We start from the raw sequence: 18,159 nt of genomic DNA, 5'->3' as shown, positions 1-18,159 counted from the left end.
GGATGGGAGATGAGTGTGGGGGATGGGAGATGAGTGTGGGGGATGGGAGATGAGTGTGGGGGATGGGAGATGAGTGTGGGGGATGGGAGATGAGTGTGGGGGGTGGGAGATGAGTGTGGGGGATGAGTGTGGGGGATGGGAGATGAGTGTGGGGGATGGGAGATGAGTGTGGGGGATGAGTGTGGGGGATGAGTGTGGGGGATGGGAGATGAGTGTGGGGGGTGGGAGATGAGTGTGGGGGATGGGAGATGAGTGTGGGGGGTGGGAGATGAGTGTGGGGGATGAGTGTGGGGGATGGGAGGTGAGTGTGGGGGGTGGGAGGTGAGTGTGGGGGGTGGGAGATGAGTGTGGGGGGTGGGAGGTGAGTGTGGGGGGTGGGAGGTGAGTGTGGGGGGTGGGAGATGAGTGTGGGGGGTGGGAGATGAGTGTGGGGGATGGGAGATGAGTGTGGAGGAAGGAGCAGGGTAACTAGCAGGGGTGGGTGGGAGCAGTGAGCGGTCCCGGGGGTGGAGGGGTGTGGCAGGGTGCCCCTGGGACCGCAGGCTGCGCTCTGCATGTGACTCCGTTTCCGTTCGCACTTTCCGGAGCTGCAGGCTCGGGGCAGATGGGCTCAGACGCGAGGCTGGCAATCCCCGGGGGCGCTGCGGCTCTGGCGACCGGTGCAGGAGGGCAGCAACAGAGAGGCGCGGATCCCCGCACCGCACCGCACCGCACCGCACACCGCAGCCGCTCGGTAAGCCTCTGCTGCAGCGCTTGTTGACAGGTAGCTCCATCCAGGGGCATTCAAGTGCTGGTGCCCTGAGGTCGGGTGTGCACCGGCGGGTTAGCGGACTTTAGGACGGCGCCCTTAAAGATAGGGTTTTATTGTAAGTTTGCATTGAGAGTCTCCCTGAAATAGCTGCACAGGCAATGAGCGATAACCAAACTGCTGGAGGAGCTCAGTGCGGGTCGGTCAGGCAGCACCTGTGGAGGGAGGGGACAGACAGACAGACAGATTGATCCTTCTTCAGATTGATGGAGTAGAGGGGTGCAGGTTGGTAAAGAGAGAGAGGCAAAGCCTGGCGAGTGGGGACAGAGCCTGGCCAGTGGGGACAGAGCTTGGCCAGTGGGGGCAGAGCCCGGCCAGTGGGGACAGAGCTTGGCCAGTGGGGGCAGAGCCCGGCCAGTGGGGGCAGAGCCCGGCCAGTGGGGACAGAGCCTGGCCAGTGGGGGCAGAGCCCGGCCAGTGGGGACAGAGCCCGGCCAGTGGGGGCAGAGCCCGGCCAGTGGGGACAGAGCCCGGCCAGTGGGGACAGAGCTTGGCCAGTGGGGGCAGAGCCCGGCCAGTGGGGACAGAGCCTGGCCAGTGGGGGCAGAGCCCGGCCAGTGGGGACAGAGCCCGGCCAGTGGGGACAGAGCCCGGCCAGTGGGGACAGAGCCCGGCCAGTGGGGACAGAGCCCGGCCAGTGGGGACAGAGCTTGGCCAGTGGGGGCAGAGCCCGGCCAGTGGGGACAGAGCCTGGCCAGTGGGGACAGAGCCCGGCCAGTGGGGGCAGAGCTTGGCGAGTGAGCAGCGAGAGAGAGAGAGAGAGAGAGAGAGAGTCACAGAACTGCTCCAGTATACTTCCTACCTCTCTTTCCCAGCTCTCTCCACTACTGCAGTTAGCCTGAAATTAGACTGTCCATCCCCTCCACCGACGCTGCCTGACTTACTGAGTTACTCCAGCAGTTTAGTCCCAATCTTCCAACTCTTGTGGCTGTGCAAGTAACGAGGCGGTTGACTGTGGTGTTTGGGAGATTCCGGCTGGGTTGGGGGAGGTGGGTTGGGGCAGGGGGGCACCGGGAGAAGGTCTCTCTCTCTCTCTCTCTCTCTCTCTCTCTCTCTCCTGCTCTGACTTTGACGCCGGGACCTTTCACTGGAGCTGGAGTATAACTCTGAGGATCCAACAAGTGGCCCAGGCAGCCAGGGGCGAGAGGGACGCCAGGTCCGGCAAGACGGAGACGTGGAGGCACTTGGTGCGAGGAGAGCGGGTTGTCCAATGCGTTGGGTCCCATCTCCGCCCAGGCTGCTGTGGGCAGCGCCAGTGAGTGAAAGCTAAGGCGGAGTGGTGTTTGAAGATTTGGGATCCGGCAGGAACGTCAACCTATGGGACTGGGAGTCAGGGTCACAACGTGAGGGTCTTGGGTCTTGGTTCTTCGTCCTCCAAAATATTCCAAATTGAATTTAAACTGGAGGTGGTTCCTGTTTAAAGTCAAAGGGGACGAGGGGCCGCCGTCTCCACAGCTCCAGGGTTCAATCTCGATTTTGGGTGCAGTTTGTTTACATTCTCCCTGATGTCTGTGGATTTCCCCCGATGTCCATTTAACTTCCCCCTGGTATGGGTGAGCGGCAGGAGATTGCAAGGGTGGGGGTATTGACGGAGATACGAGAGGAAAGATGGGCTTGGTGTGGATGGAGGTGTGAATGTTGACATAGATACATAGATGTAGTGGGCGGAGCGGCCCGTTTCTGTGCTGAATGACTCTAGATTCTTTCACCCGACGCCCATAAATTCATACGTTCAAGGAGCAGAATTAGACCGTTCGGCCCATCAAGTCTACTCGGCCATTCAATCATGGCTGGTCTATCTTTCCCTCTCAACCTCATTCTCCTGCTTTCTCCCCATATCCGCCGATACCCTTGTCACTGACACTTGACACGCCCTGACATTTACCATGTGCTTTGTGGATCCTTTGGGATGGGATTCTGAACCGCTTACTTTGTTGCTAGGAATGAATATTTTGTGCTTATCCCCTCGCACTCAGCCCACCGTTCCCAACCCACCAATCCCCTCTCCTCGGACACCAAGAGTAGGCAGGTTGTCACGTGGACAGGTCCAGGGCTTTGTCTGATTGATATGAACTCCTGATCTTAACTGCACAGTTTGCTATAATTGTACAAAGCAAGGAAACAAAAGGATGGAGAAAATCAACTGGTGAATTGGTCTCACTCCCCCCCTGTTGCTAGAGATAAATCAACACTGGCAGAAGTGATTGGAAAGAGTTCCAATATCAAACCTCCTTGGACAGAGAAGATCCTTCTTGTGTTTCCTGCACATTCCCTTTCTAACACCTCGGCCTAATGTGAATCAAATATGTGCAGATGATGCTTACATTATGAAGCCGCAACATAATCCCTGTGCATTGCACACCTTGTTGGTCTCCTTCATGGTAGGCTGATGTTGGTGTCATGACAGGTCTTTGTATTGTGGTTGTCGTGGTCCAGTGAGCATTATGGTGTGGTAACATTCTTTGCATTGGTGCTATTTAGTTTACTGCCACAAGCCATTGGGGCGATGATATTGTAGTAATGATGCGGAAACTGTATGCTTGGTGATTTTATATAGCCAATACTGTCACCATTGCATACCAATACATCCAAGTGAAATGAATACTTCTTCAATAGTGGAAATTCTGGGAATCTTGGACCTAAAACGACACTGGGTTTAATGTCATGTGTCAAATTATTCACCTACTACATTCCAAAATATTATTATGTAACATAATTATAAGCTGCATGTGAAGCAATTAATAATTGGTCTTACCAATTCCCCCAAAACTCACTAAAATATTGCTCCTTTTGAATTATGGTGAGTTTACTTCATTTCCAAATGTGAAATATCTCTATGCACAATATCATTTAGGATCATTGAGAAAATATTCAGTTGATATAATTGCTTCTTCCAATTTGATCTCTGTTATCTTCTTGCTCACTTCTGTGTTAATAATACTCAAGGTATTGCTTTATTAATTTTATATAAAAAGGAATTTGGGTATCGTTGGCAGAATTTTTTTTTCCAATTCCCAACAGCTCTTGAGAAGATAGTGGTGAGTCATGCAGCATGGAAACAGGCCCTTGGTCTCAACTTGCAACAATTCCTAAGCCCACTTGCTCCACTGATCAAGATCCTACTGTAATTTTTGATAACCCATCTTCACTGTCTACTATACAACCTACTTTAGTGTCATCTGCCAACTTACTAATCATGCCCTGTACATTATCATCCCAAATCATTGATATAACCAATAAACTGCAATTGGCCCAACATCAGTCGCTGAGGCACACCCTTCATCACAAGCCTCCAGTCCAAAAAACAGCCTTGCACCATCATGCTCTGTCTTCTTCCATGAAGCCAATTTTCTATCCACTCAGCTAGCTCTCCCTGGATCTCATGTGATCTAACCTTCCAGAGTAGCCTACCATGCGGAACCTTATCAAATTAATTGCTGAAGTCCATAGACAACGTCTACGGCCTTGCCCTTGTCAACCTTTTTAGTTACTTCTTCAAAAAACCCAATCAGATTCGTAAAATACCATCTCTCATATGTTGCCTATCGCTAATCATCCCCAGTCTATCAAAATGCAATCTCCACCTTGAATATTGTGCACTTTGGAAGACCTTTGTCCGACAACTTTGTTGGTTAGAAACCGGTGAACTTTGACCCAGAGATGATGAAAGAATGTTGATATATTTCCGTCAGAATGGTGGGTGACATTCAAGGAGGTGTGATGGTGGGGTTGTTACCGAGTGTCTGCTGCCTTTCTACATTTAGCCTGGGAGGTCATGGGTTTAGTCAGAACTTATCACAGTAGCCTTGACACATTGGTTTAGTGATAAATGATACATTAGTGTCAGAGGAAATGAATGTTTAAAGTGGAGGAGGTGTGCTAGCCATTGGGTTCTTTAATCTGGAGGTTGTGCCAAAGGTTCAAAGATTCAAAAGATCAGTTTATTGTCAGGTGCACTAATTAAGGTGCAGTGAAACTCGAATCACCATACAGCCATACTAAGAAAAAGCAACAAGACACACAACTACATAAAAGTTAACATAAACATCCACCGCAGCTGATTCCCCACATTCCTCACTGTGATGGAAGGCAATAAAGTCTAATCTCCTTCCTCCTTTTCCTAATTGCTGCACTTCAAATAGTGTCATGGAATTTTTCATCTTCATCTGAGAAGGCAGATAGATCCTTGGGTTAACATCTCATCTCATTTGACTCACCTCAGAACTGACAGTGTCCCTCTGAGAGTTTGGTACTCCCTCAGTGCTCTCCCTCTCACCAGTTTCAGATTCAGATGGTTATTGCCATATACACCTAGGGGCAATAAATTTAATGTTCACATAAACCTCACGGAGTGTACAATATATATATATATGAATGATAAATGAAACAATAAACACAATGACAGGAGCAAAACAGCAGAATGGTGCAGGAATAAGAGTACAGAACAGCACTTCTGGGAAGAGGGTGTGAAAGAGATGCTTGGTTCAGGAGCCCGATAGCACTGTGGAAGAAGCTGTTCTTAAGTCTGGAACCAAGCTTTCAAGCTTCTGTATCTTTCAGTAAAGTCCACCTGACAATACAGCCCTTCCTCAGTGGTGCCGCTGTGAAAGTGTTGTGCTCCCTCTGTAAGTTCCCAATAATAATGTCATGCTGCCGATAGTCCTCATTGCAATGCGGATCCAATATTGGGTTGCACTGCAATATGGTTTGGTTAGAGCTTGATGCTGATTTGGCAAGCAATGTAATTGACTGTGCACAATCTCTTGTCTCTTTCTAGGTGTAATCATGAGAATGAACTTTACAGGCCTGCCCCTATCCCTCATTCTTTCAGCACTTATGCTGCTTGACAGAAGAATCAATACAGAAGCGGGTTTGGTGAGATCTCTGGAGAGCTGCAAAATGGTACGTGTAATTCCTGTCATTGAATGCCATCTTTGTCATGAAGGTTTCATATCTGGTATCGTTAGATCAATCCTGCATTGCTGCACCATGAGCATCCCTGAGTTGATTGCCAGGCAGTAAGTTAGATGTATGAATAAGAAAATAACTGCAGATGCTGGTACAAATCGAAGGTACTTATTCACAAAATGCTGGAGTAACTCAGCAGGTCAGGCAGCATCTCAGGAGAGAAGGAATGGGTGACGTTTCGGGTCGAGACCCTTTTTCAGACTGAATAAATAGATGTATGAATAATATACGACCATGTCCCAACATAATTCAGTGAGCTATATGATGGATATTAATATCTTTGGGGCCCAAGAGGAGAGACAAACAGTCATTGATTAGCTCAAATTGCAGTCTAATGGAGACACAAGGAAGTGCAGATGTTGGAATCGTGGGCAAAACACAATGTGTCAGAGATACTCTGTGGGACAAGCAGCATCCGTGGAGGGAATGGACAGATGGTTCTTCAGGTCGGGACCCTTCTTCAGACTCAAGAAGACATCTTCAGTCAGAAGAAGAGTCCCGACCCAATATGTTGCCTGTCCATTCCCTCCAGAGATGCTGCCTGACCCCCAAAGTGTTTTGCTGCATTGCACTAGCCACTCATGTGGGGCATGTATCACGTGAAATTGATTTGGGCTTGTGATTGAGTCCGGTTGCAATGCCTTCTGGAGTTGAATAGCAGACAGGTGTATGCAAAAGTGGCTATAACTGCAAGAGTTCTCCATTCCCATAGCTTTCTTAACGTAACAAAAGGGATTGTTCAAATACAAGTGCCTGCAAATGTTAATACATCCATTTCCCCAGTGCTTTTGGAAATGAAAAGAGCGTTGTTAATGCAGAAATGTGCAGTTGGGAAGACTAACTTTCTCCATACCATAGTTAGTCCACTATGAGCACTTCAGGGGGGGGGGGGGATAAATAAATCATCACAGCAAAGCAAAAAAAGTCCTGCGGTAATACCTGAAATAAAGCAAAAAATGCTGTAAACACGTAGCAGGTCAGACAGAGGGAGAAACAATTAGTGCTTCTGGTCCAATAAAAGATCGTTGACCTGAATCATTAACTTTATCACTCCCCATGCCTGCCGTTTCTAGTATTTTCTGTTGTTACTTCAAATTGCCAGAATCTGCATTCTAACTTTTTGATCATTTTACCTTTCTCCTTCATTTTCTGTTGTCACTGAAGCTAAAAGAGCACCTTGCCAGGGAAATGACTGAACATTGAACTATATATAAAATGTGTGAAAGAGGTACTTAGAATCTGCCAGCTTTTGTTTAGGGTTGTTAAATGCACAGAGCAGTGTGCCGTGCATGCCGTTTGATCGCCTATATTTGATCTTTATGACTGCTGCACTAAAAGCCACAGAACATCCTGTTTTGACACACCCAATCATCCCTGTGGTTTTCTTTATAATAATAATACATTTTATTTGTCATATGTAGGTTGGCACAGGGTCAACGGTACAATGAAATGTATTTGACAAGACAAAGGGGCACCTCAGCAGTAATATTCCAAGGATAAATAAGATTTAAAAATGACATTAGTAAGGTAAAAAGACAATATTAAAAATAGTTTAAAAAGACAATATTGAAAGATAATCAACATATATGATTTGAAATGTGTTTATGAGTTCAGAAGCCTGATGGCCTGATGATAGAAACTGTTCTTAAGTCTGGTGGCACGCACAGCCATACTGAACCCTAAATGAACCCATATGACAGCCCCAGTGCTGTGAACATTAGGGTGAAACAGTGGTCATTGTTTGCTCTTCCTTGCAAACGTGGGCCCTTGTCTTCTCCATCCATCCTTGTGTATGCTTCACATCCATTATTGTGCAACTTTCAATTCAGCCCCAGGAATGCAATTTATAATAATCAGAACTTCTAGAATGGGGTTGTCATTTAAAAAAAAATCTCTTCAGTTTCAGCTTTGCATATCTGAAGCCTGAATGCACTTTTGCTTTCCCTGTACCCGGGTAAATATCTTAAATGAGCTCCAGAGGAAGCGGTAGAAGTGGGTACAATTATGACATTCAAAAGATAGCTGGACATATATATGGATAGGATGGATTTAGAAGGATATGGACTAAAATGCATGCAAATGGGACTATCCCAGGATGCCAACTTGGTTGGCATGGACAATGTGAGGCAAAGGCTTGTTCCTGGGCAGTGAAATTTGAGTTACCATACAGTCATACTAAGTGAAAAACGACAAGACACACAACCACATAAACATCCACCACAGTGGATTCCACATTCCTCACTGTGATAGAAGGCAATAAAGTTCAATCTTCTTCCTCTTGTTCTCCCGTGGTCGGGGCAGTCAAACCATCCACAGTCGGGGCAATCAAAGCCCCTGCAGCCAACGATCGAAGCCCCCCATCGGGGTGATCAAAACTCCCGTGTCGGGGCAGTTGAAACTCTCTCCGTGGCATGGAGCTCCCAAGTCGACCTGTTCTTACCAGAGACTGCGGGCTTCACGGTGTTAAAGTCCACAGGCTCCGCGGTTGGAGCTTCGATCCCTGGCAAAGGGATCGCAAGCTCTGCGATGTTAAAGTCCCGCAGACTCCTGCAGCTTGGAGCGCCCGTTGGTCTCCAGGACAGGCCATCAACTCCACAATGTTAGGCCGCATTGGGGACGGAGATACGATATGGAAATAAATCGCATCTCCGTCAAGGTAACAGATTGAAAAAAGTTTCCGCCACATAAAAAAAACCCTTCCCACCCACATAAAACAAACCAGGGAACACTAAAACATACTTTTTAACACATACTAAAAATAACAAAAAGAAGAAAGGACAGACTGTTGGTGAGGCAGCCCCTGCTGATGGCGCCACCCGGTGTTACAAATATTACAAGGTTAACATGGGGTTTAGGATCAGGGATGAAGATAGATGCTTTTTTAACCAAATGAGTCATTATGATATAAAAAGTGCTGCTGAAAGTGTAATTTTTATAGATTCGGTGGTAACCTTAAAAGGAGAAGTGGGTAAAGACGGGGGGAGGGAATACGCCATTTCATTTTAATCATAGCATATCAAGGGTTACAGTGATAGGGGGCCTGACTGACAAGTTCACAAATCTTTGAAGATAGCACAAGATGGTTAATGGGCACAGATCCTTGGCTTTGTACATGGGTTTTGCTGAGAAAAACGCGGCAATTGTAAATCAACTGCAGCATTATATACTGTTCCCGATCTGCCTCCAGTGGCAATATCAGGGTCCTGGAGAGAGTACACGAGGTTTACCAAGGATGAGAGAGTTCAATTGAGTTGCTGAAGTGTACATGCATGGTCTGCACTCTTTAATGCAGGGCAAGTTAAGGTGACATGTTAATGTAGTTATTTGAAAAGATATGGAGGAAATATTCCCCCCCTGGTGAGTCAGTCAGGATCTGGAGGTGAAAGACAGGATCAAGTGCTGCTGAATGGGATCAGCTCGATGGGTACTTGCTGGTCAGCATGGATTGCTATCAAACCCGCCGATAAGGGAGGTACCATTACAGTCTGGCTGGCTGACTATTGTGTGTGGTCAGCCACCAGAGTTTCCCTGTTCTTACCTTTCACCCCACCAGCCTCCCACATCCAACACATCATTCTCTGACATTTCTACCACCTTCAAAGTGATCCCACCACCAGTCACATCTCCCCTCCCCCGATACTTCCCTTTGCAACCACAGGGACCCCAAAAGTCCTTCCAGGTGAGGCAGACGTTCACGTACACCTCCTCTGACCTTATCTACCACAGTCGGTGTTCCTGATGTGGCCTCCTTTCCAATGACAACGACAAAACCAAGCGTAGACTATTTCACCGAACACTTGTTGCTGGTCCACCAGGACCTGCTGGATCTCCCGACTGCTAATCATTTTAACTTCTCTTCCCATTCCCATACGAACTTTTCAGTATTCCCATACTGACCTCTTCCATTGCCAGAGCGAGGCCACATGCAAACTGAAGGAACACCACCTAATATTTCACCTGGGTAGCATACAACCTAAGAGTATGAACATTGAATTCTTCAGTTATAGATAACTAACCTACAACCCGCCTCCCGCCCCCTCCCTCCACACTGCACCCCTTCATTTTTCCTCAGCCTTCCAATGCCCCATCTGGATGTGATCCATTTCTCCCGTTTCTCATTCCCCTGTAACCTTTCCACGTACATTCCTTCCTCGGGGTTCACAATTGGAAATTCTTCTAACCTTATCTCGCCCTTTTTAATCTCTGGCCTTTGTCCAACAATCTATCACTTGTTGGGCTTTATCCTGCCCTTAACTCTCTTCCATCTTTCTCCCCCCCCCTCCCGCCCCCCCACCACAATAAGTCTGAAGAGGGATTCCAACTCAAACCATTGCCTATCCATGTTCTCCAGGGATGCTGCCTGACCTGCTGAGCAAAGATATTAGAGGAACAAGATAGACCACTCGACCCTAAAAACTGTAGTATGTCATGCGCCATTTTAATAGGCAGAAACTTGCAGAAACATTTAAAAAGAAAAATAACAAAAATCTGTGAATTGATAGATGAGATATATTCTGCATTTTAATGGTATCATCACACATACTGTTCCCCCAAAACACTGATTACACTGCGAGAGGGATAGCGAACGGTGGGTTTTGCCTACTAAAATGGCTCCTTTGTGTACTACTCTTCAGTATAAGCGATTTCAACGGAGTGGTCCATCTTGTACCTCAAGTATCTTTGCTGCTGAGTAACTCTTTGTGTCTTTTTCTGGTGATGAACGATTTAAGTAATTGTCAAATGAAGAGAAGGTTCTTCACATAGAAGACTGTTGAGCTCTGAAAAACATGATCTGAAAGGACGTATGGAGGAACTTTATGATATTATTTAGAACTTCTTAATTTGTTAAGGCCAACAATTAACCGCTCACCTTGACTGTCCTGGACTGGGGCATTGGATGGCCATTTCATTTAAGATTCAACCACACTTCTGAGTATATGATGCGCCTTCCCTTTCCTGAAACCCATCTGAGAACCAGATAGGATTTATAACAATCCAGTAATTATGTCACTGCCTTTACTGAGTAGGAAAAAACTGCTGATGCTGGTTTAAATCGAAGGTAGACACAAAATGCTGGAGTAACTCAGTGGGTCAGGCAGCATCTCGGGAAAGAAGGAATAGGTGATGTTTCGGGTCGAGACCCTTCTTCCGCCCCCTCCCCTGACATCAGTCTGAAGAAGGGTCTCGACCCGAAACATCACCCATTCCTTCTCTCCCGAGATGCTGCCTGACCTGCTGAGTTATTCCAGCATTTTGTGTCTAACTGCCGTTACTGATATTGTTTAAAAAATATCTTCAATGTCATGATGGGATTAAAACGTACGTCTCTAATGTTAGTTTTCTGGGCAATAATCTGTGGAATCAAATCATCGTACAGCAAAAACATGCAGATTCAGCCCCCTTCATCCATGCTGACCATGATGCCTATCCACACAAATTCTATCTGTCTGTTTTAGGCCTCTACACCTCTTATCTTATCCAAGTACCTGTCCAAATGCTTTAAACATTGTAATTGGATCTTTCTCCTTCACCTATCACCATCTCTATGGAAAAATCTTCAGATTTTCAGATCTGCATTCCAATTTCTCCCCTCTCATTTTAAACCTGTGCCCTCTAGTTTTAGAATATTATCCCTGGTAAAAAAAGATTCTCACCATCTATGCCCTACCTAACATTACAAACCTCTATAAGATCACACTTCCACCTTCTACATTCTAATGAGAATAAACCTAGGCTGTACATTCGCTCCTTATGAGTAACAGGCCTCCATTCCAGACAATATCCCGGTGAATCTCTTCTGCACTCTCTCTATTGCTACCACACCCTTTCTGCAGGGTGGCGATCAGAACTGTACACAATATTCCAAGTATGATTTAACCTGATAAGTCCAATAATATAACCACCAGGCTCTGTATCCTATAGCTTGTATTTAAAAAGGGGGATGTACAACACTATGGAGCAAGGCCTGGAATATGGGGTTAATTGTTTAGAGCCCCTTGGGTTTGATGGAGAGAGAGTGGTTCTCTCTACATTGCCTCATGGTAAATTTCTGTGGTGACTGAATGTTGATTCGCCATTTGTGTTGTAGATTGGAACAATGGCATTCTGCCAAGGAGAGAAGTTGGATCGTGTGCCAGCACACCTGCCCGTCAGAACAGAAGAGCTCCTTCTTAATGAAAATGTCATCAGAGCAATTTACAATGGATCATTTTCCGTGTACAAAAGTCTGCACACGCTGAACCTGAGTGGGAATCAAATCGAGTTTATTGAGTCTGGTGCCTTTGGTTACAATGGGAATCTGGAAGATTTAAATCTAAAGAACAACCGCATTGATTTAACTTATTCAGAAACTCATTTGGCACTAAGAACTCTCTCAGCTCTAACGAGGTTGGATTTATCGGAGAATAGACTGAATGAAGACATGACAAGTTATATAGTGCAAAACTTGACCACCATGGAATATCTATCCCTGGCCAGAAATTCCATCATGAGATTGGAACCTCGCACCCTTGAAGGTCTTGTCCATCTTCGAGAACTGAACTTAGAGTACAATCATATCTACGAAATTGAAAGTGGGACATTTGAAGGTTTGAGAAGATTGACCAGGTTGAACCTCGCTCACAACCACATTCCCTGTATTGTAGATTTCTGTTTGTACCAGGTAAAAACATTAAACGTCAGTCACAATGCTGTTGAGCTGTTTTTAGCTAGAGAAATTGACATTGAATTTCAGTTGGAAACTCTGGACCTGTCCCATAATAAACTGCTGTTTTTCCCACTCTTACCCAAATGCAGCAAACTAAAGTCACTGTTGCTTGCAGACAATGAGATGAGCTTTTACAGTGATCTGATGAATGACTCATCCACGGAAGTCCAATTCATCCAAATCGTTGGGAATGTGACCAACATTACCACTGTGAATCTATGGGACGAGATAATTTCTGTAAGCTTGCCAGAGTTGAAAGTTCTGGATATGAGCAGGAATTCATTTCGGTATCTTCCTCAAGGATTCCTACGGGGAATGTCGGCATTATCTACTCTACAGCTCAACCAGAACTGCTTGAAAACATTCTCTCTAATGGAAGACGAGCCTCTTCTCTTCCTTCAGCTGATGGATCTCAGCCAAAACAGATTAGCAAATCTAAATGTCAGTGTTAACAGGATAGAGAAACTGAATCACTTTAACATCAGCTTCAATGAATTACAGTCAGTGCCTTATGATCTCTTCGCTAAGATGCCACAGGTGGCAACGGTGGATCTCAGTCACAACAATGTCTCTATTTGTGCCTACCCTTTCAAACACGAGAAAAGGACTTTAAACGGAGGTTGTGTTGGGCTGGCAAACATTAAGACATTGAAACACCTCTATCTTGCCAGTTGTGGACTGAAGACTGTACCAGCCAATGCATTTGTTGGCTCACCATTAACACATCTAGATTTATCATCCAACACTGGTATCAGATTGGAGACTAGTACTTTTCAAGATGTGTCTGAATCACTGCAGTCCCTATTTCTCAGCAATAATGGATTAACATCTAACCAGTTAGACATTGGCCTCCGAGTGACTTTCAGACAGCTAAGCAGCTTGGACTTATCCGAAAATGTCTTAACAAGTCTTCATCCTGTATTGGAAACCCTTCCCCTGAAATGGTTGGATTTGCGTAAGAACCAATTGTCGACTCTTCAGCAAGATGTACTGCGGACTCTTCTACACAATCTTGAGGGCTTACTCCTGAGCGGTAATGCCTTTGACTGTTGCCAGCTGAGCTGGTGGACCCCTTTGATCAACGCCAAGTCACTAATTATTCTTGATATATCCAAGGTCACTTGCAACACCTCTATCAGACTAGTTGACCTACACAGAATTTCCCACTTTACCAAAATTCATTGCAGATTTGATAACACTGTTTTAAAATATTTGTTGCTGTTGCTGCCAACTCTTGTGTTCATTATAACTGTAAGTGTGATGGTTTTCCTCTCTTTAAATTCCAAGTTGTTACCTAAATATGTGAAAGCCAAATGCAAAATGGGAACTGAGTATTAGCCGGAATCATCCCGCACTTGTCCTGGTTCTCGAAATGCACTGGTGACTGGCGCGGCATCTACCTCGAAGGGGCAATGTTTACAGCGCTGGGCTGGAACAGAATGAGTCTCAGCAAAAGCACTAATAATAAAGACAGCCAGTATCTCTGTATCAGCATAGTGGGCAAACTCTCGGAGCATGCTCGACAGCTATTGCTGTGATTACTGTATTTCACTACTGACCGAAACTGGATGTATCTGTGAACGTGCACAAAAGCTTTGCATAATATTTATAATAATAATTAAGATATATATTCTATTGTACAGAATAGGTAAATGTGAAAAGTAGGCATTATGGACAATGAGTATTTTTGTAAATTAAAAGTGAAACGTAAAAACAAAAGATGCTTTGAACTTTGAGTGGTATTTTGTCATTGGAGGGTCATACAGTGCTCAAACCAGCCCTGTCTATGCTGATCTTTATAACATCTATACTGATCTCATTCACCCATATTTGTTCCATAGCCTTAAACGCCTTCATGGTTCGAATACCTATCCAGTTGCTTTATAAATGGCATGAGTGTATCTGCCCCAATCACCTCTTTGGGAGCGGGGTTCAGATTCCAACCACTGTTTTAAAAAGATTGACATCAGATCCCCTCAAACTTCCTAAGTTTCACTTTAAAGCTATGCCCTCTAATCATGGACACGCCCACTGCCCAGGCAGATTTTCCTATAAATACTGGTGAGTGGAATACTTCTTCAGTCTGACCATTATTGGTCTGACTTGTTCTGCATCAACTGAAAGGGTTAATAAATTATGATAATGGAACTTACATCTATATACACCATTCCTGCCAGACATCTGCTAAAGTTCTATCGTATCATATCGTATTCTCCATTTGTAGCTTTTTTTATTTATGGCACTGTCATGTGATGCATCTGAGTGTGAATGAGCCATCAAGTTATGCTCTAAGCTCCTGGACTTTCAAGAGAGGCTAAGCAGGTTGGGTTGCATTCATTGGAAGCCATGATCATATTAAATAATGGGCAGACAAGAAGTGCCTGATGCCTACTCTTGCTCCTATTTTCTTGAGGTCTTGTGTACTTTGAAGAAGCATTTAGACAAGCATTTAAGTAGAAGGTATGTAGAAATTCCTTCTCATGGAGGTTGGTGAATTTCTGAAATTCCTAACCCCCACCTGGATGATTCGGGGAAGTGGAGTGAGGTAACCTTTTGTAAGATTGGGGATTAATAGCTCTGGGAAACTGACACAAAGGAGGAGACAAGCCCTGGGGTAGAACGGCCATGATCATATTGAATGGCAGGGTGGGCTCGAGGGACCAAGTGGCTTACTCCTGCTTCTATTTCTTGTGTCCTGTCGCTGTGTTCTGCTTTGGACTGACGCATCCTTCCCATTGGGAAATGGGATCCATAGAACGAGGACCTATTGCCCCATTAGTTTGGACCGGAATCAAAGTGCTGAGCAAGAAAGGCAGGTATGGAATCCACTCTCACTTTGTCCTCATAGGATGTGAGTTGAGATTTGGTTTAGTTTAGTTTATTTTAGAGATATAGCAAGGAAACAGGCCCTTTGGCCCAGCGAGAACACGCCAACTATCGTACACACTGGGGACAAATTACAATATTTACCGAATTTTGGAATGTGGGAGGAAACTGGTGCACCTAGGGAAAACCTACACGGTCACGGTTCCTTACAGAGAACCCGTAGTCAGGATAGAACCCGTGTCTCTGGTGCTGCAAGGTAGCAACTCTATCGCTATGCCACCGGGAAGGTTTATTCTGAGACTTGGAATTCTCAGAACATTGATGGATTGGTTCTTGCAGCATGTTAGTACACTGTCTTTAGGGGCAAGTAACGAAGGAAATTTGATTGATTGGCCCCAATTGAATATTTAATTTTGGGTACTTGCCTGTCAATAAAAAGATTATAAAGGACAAGCTTGGGCTGGTGCAGGTTCATTAAAGAAGCACAAAGAATGATAATTCCATTGCCCTGTCAGAGGTAAAGAGAATAAAAGGGAAAGGAAACGAGTTCACGTCTGCAGAGGATACTCTTCTAAATCCACAGTTCATCACTTGAAGGATCCCTTTTTAAATGCATAAGAATTCACAAATTCTATTTATTGTTTTGCTCAAGATTCCAGCATCTGCAGTCTCTTGTGCCTCCTCCTTTCCATGAAAACCACTTGTGCCCAGTGACTCCACAGGTGTAAGTACTCCAGCCCCAATTGGGGTCAGTATCTGAGACTGTAAAGTTAAACAACTGTGAGTCATTACTGTCACTATTTTCTTGCCGTCCCTCCACTGCCTGACCTACTGCAGTTCTGGGTACCTGAAATATGTACAGGGGCAAGACTGTGTAGGGTGAGGCCTTGAAGATAAATTCATAAAGCACAGAAACTGTCTCATTGGCCCTATGAATCTGCTCAGACTATCAGCTACTCATTTATACTAATGCGATGTTAATCTCATTTTTTATTCTTCCCACATTTGCATTACCTCTCTCCAGATTCTACCACTCATCAACTCATCAGGAGCAATTTACCAGTGACCAATTAACCCGTAATCCACAAATCTTTGGAATATGGGAGGAAATCGGAGCACCTGAGGGAAATCCAAGCGATTACAGGGAGAAAGTGTAAAGTCCACACAGACAATACAGGAGGTCGGAATTTAACCGGGGTCTCTGGCACAGTGGCTCTATTCACTGGGCCATTATGCCACCCTGCAAGAGTTGCTTAGTGGTGCCACCTGCAGCCTGTAAGTCAAAAGAGAGTGCGGAATCAGAAGGAAATAAGATGGAAGGTTTGGGAATTTGGAAGCCATCATCTTTGATGGATTTCGTACCCGTGATGATTACCAATGACATCCCATAATGCTGGAGTAACTCAGCAGGTCAGGCCGCATCTAGGAGAGAGGGAATGGGTGACGTTTCGGGTCGAGACCCTTCTTCAGCCTGACCTGCTGAGTCACTCCAGCATTTTGTGATACCTTCGATTTGTACCAGCATCTGCAGCAATTTGCCCATCGACATCCCATCTGCACCAATGACATCCCAATAGCAAGCAGCATCATCTCTTATAAGGAATATATAGGCTAGTGTGCCTTCCACTGCTTTTGAACCATATTGGCCTGTAAGAGAAAAGGAAGCATGTTAGGGAGTCTGCCTGAGTGCTGTGGTTCTCATGGAATGTGTTAAAGCTGTGAGGTTTAGTTGTCAGTCTTCTGGCAACGATGATGTGTGAGGACATGCCATAATTCACAAATGTTTGGCAATGAAATTAAAACATTTGCTGATGCTGGAAAACTGAAATAAAAGTAGAAAATGCTGGCAACACTCAGCAGTCCAGGCGGCATCCGAGGGAAGAGAAACTGTTAATATTTCAGATCCTGTTTCTCATTCCACTTATGCTGCTTGACCCGTTGTGGATGTTAGGCAATCCTAGCAAAAACACATTTAATGTCCATTTCCTCTTCAGCTGAGTCAACAACGATGGGCAAATTGTAGCAGAGGTTTACAACAGAGTGGGTTGCTTCAGAAAGCATGAAATTAACCGAAGGAGACTGCTGTGGATTATTGAAGTGTGGTGCATTGAAGAATTTCAGTTTAGTGGTTTGATTGGCCAGATTGAATTTTTATAAATGTATTCAATAACTTTGATCACTTACTGTAGGCTCGGTCAATGAAACTTTGTCATAGCTGCATCCAAATCTCCAGGCTTTGCCTCCTAGCATTGAACTCCACCACTGCGGCCACCCTCAGGGAGCCCATCATACCTTCGATCACCTGCTGCCTTATCCTTCGGAGTCTGGTCCCTCCTGCACCATCCCATTCTTAATTGTTGCCCAGTCCGAATCCACTCCTGGAACACTCACCATCACCCACTCTAGCCACAAGGCTCCTCCTTTAACAGGTGCAGTTTTAAGATGTATGAGCCCATTTAACTGGAGATGAGATAATCCCTCTGCTGATGTGGTCAGCCAGTGAGCTAGTGGGGTTAGTACCAGCTGGGTTATGAGGCCAAGGGGTTGAATGGTCAGCATGAAGCTGGCCTGCCACCAACATTCTGGCACAAGCTAAATGTGCATCCACGTTCCTGCATCCATTTTCAGGGTATATCAAATGTAACTCTTTGTCAGTAGGCCACATCTTCTTGCATCTGCCTCTCCTAACAAAGACAACAAGAGTTGTTGCCAGGGATCTTTAAAATCTCAGTTGTGTTTGTGGAGGTGGCGGGAAGGGAAGGAGCAAAACTGTGGTTTAGGCTCAAGTTTGAGTGAGATTTACAAACAAAATGTAGCAAGAAAAGGCACAGTAGATAGGATAATTTTTAAT

General features: G+C 45.3%; 1 protein-coding gene across 2 annotated transcripts; it reads left to right on the top strand.

The window, feature by feature from the left end:
- The first annotated feature begins 611 nt into the window (after positions 1-611).
- On the top strand, positions 612-14,151 carry LOC144599185 (transforming growth factor beta activator LRRC33-like). Of its 2 annotated transcripts, none has more exons than XM_078409930.1 (3): positions 612-733; positions 5,586-5,710; positions 11,865-14,151. In XM_078409930.1, exons 2-3 carry the CDS (start codon positions 5,594-5,596, stop codon positions 13,818-13,820), a joined length of 2,073 nt encoding a protein of 690 aa, XP_078266056.1. In that variant the 5' UTR covers positions 612-733; positions 5,586-5,593; the 3' UTR covers positions 13,821-14,151. The 2 variants fall into 2 exon arrangements, with proteins under 2 accessions (XP_078266056.1, XP_078266057.1); XM_078409931.1 differs by lacking the exon at positions 612-733 and adding an exon at positions 751-866.
- Positions 14,152-18,159: the final 4,008 nt, after the last annotated feature.

Source organism: Rhinoraja longicauda, chromosome 13 (assembly GCF_053455715.1).
Source record: "Rhinoraja longicauda isolate Sanriku21f chromosome 13, sRhiLon1.1, whole genome shotgun sequence".
Classification (NCBI taxonomy): Eukaryota; Metazoa; Chordata; class Chondrichthyes; order Rajiformes; family Arhynchobatidae; genus Rhinoraja; species Rhinoraja longicauda.
The sequence above is the reverse complement of the archived record's forward strand: the minus strand, read 5'-3'. Positions and strand labels throughout refer to the sequence as shown.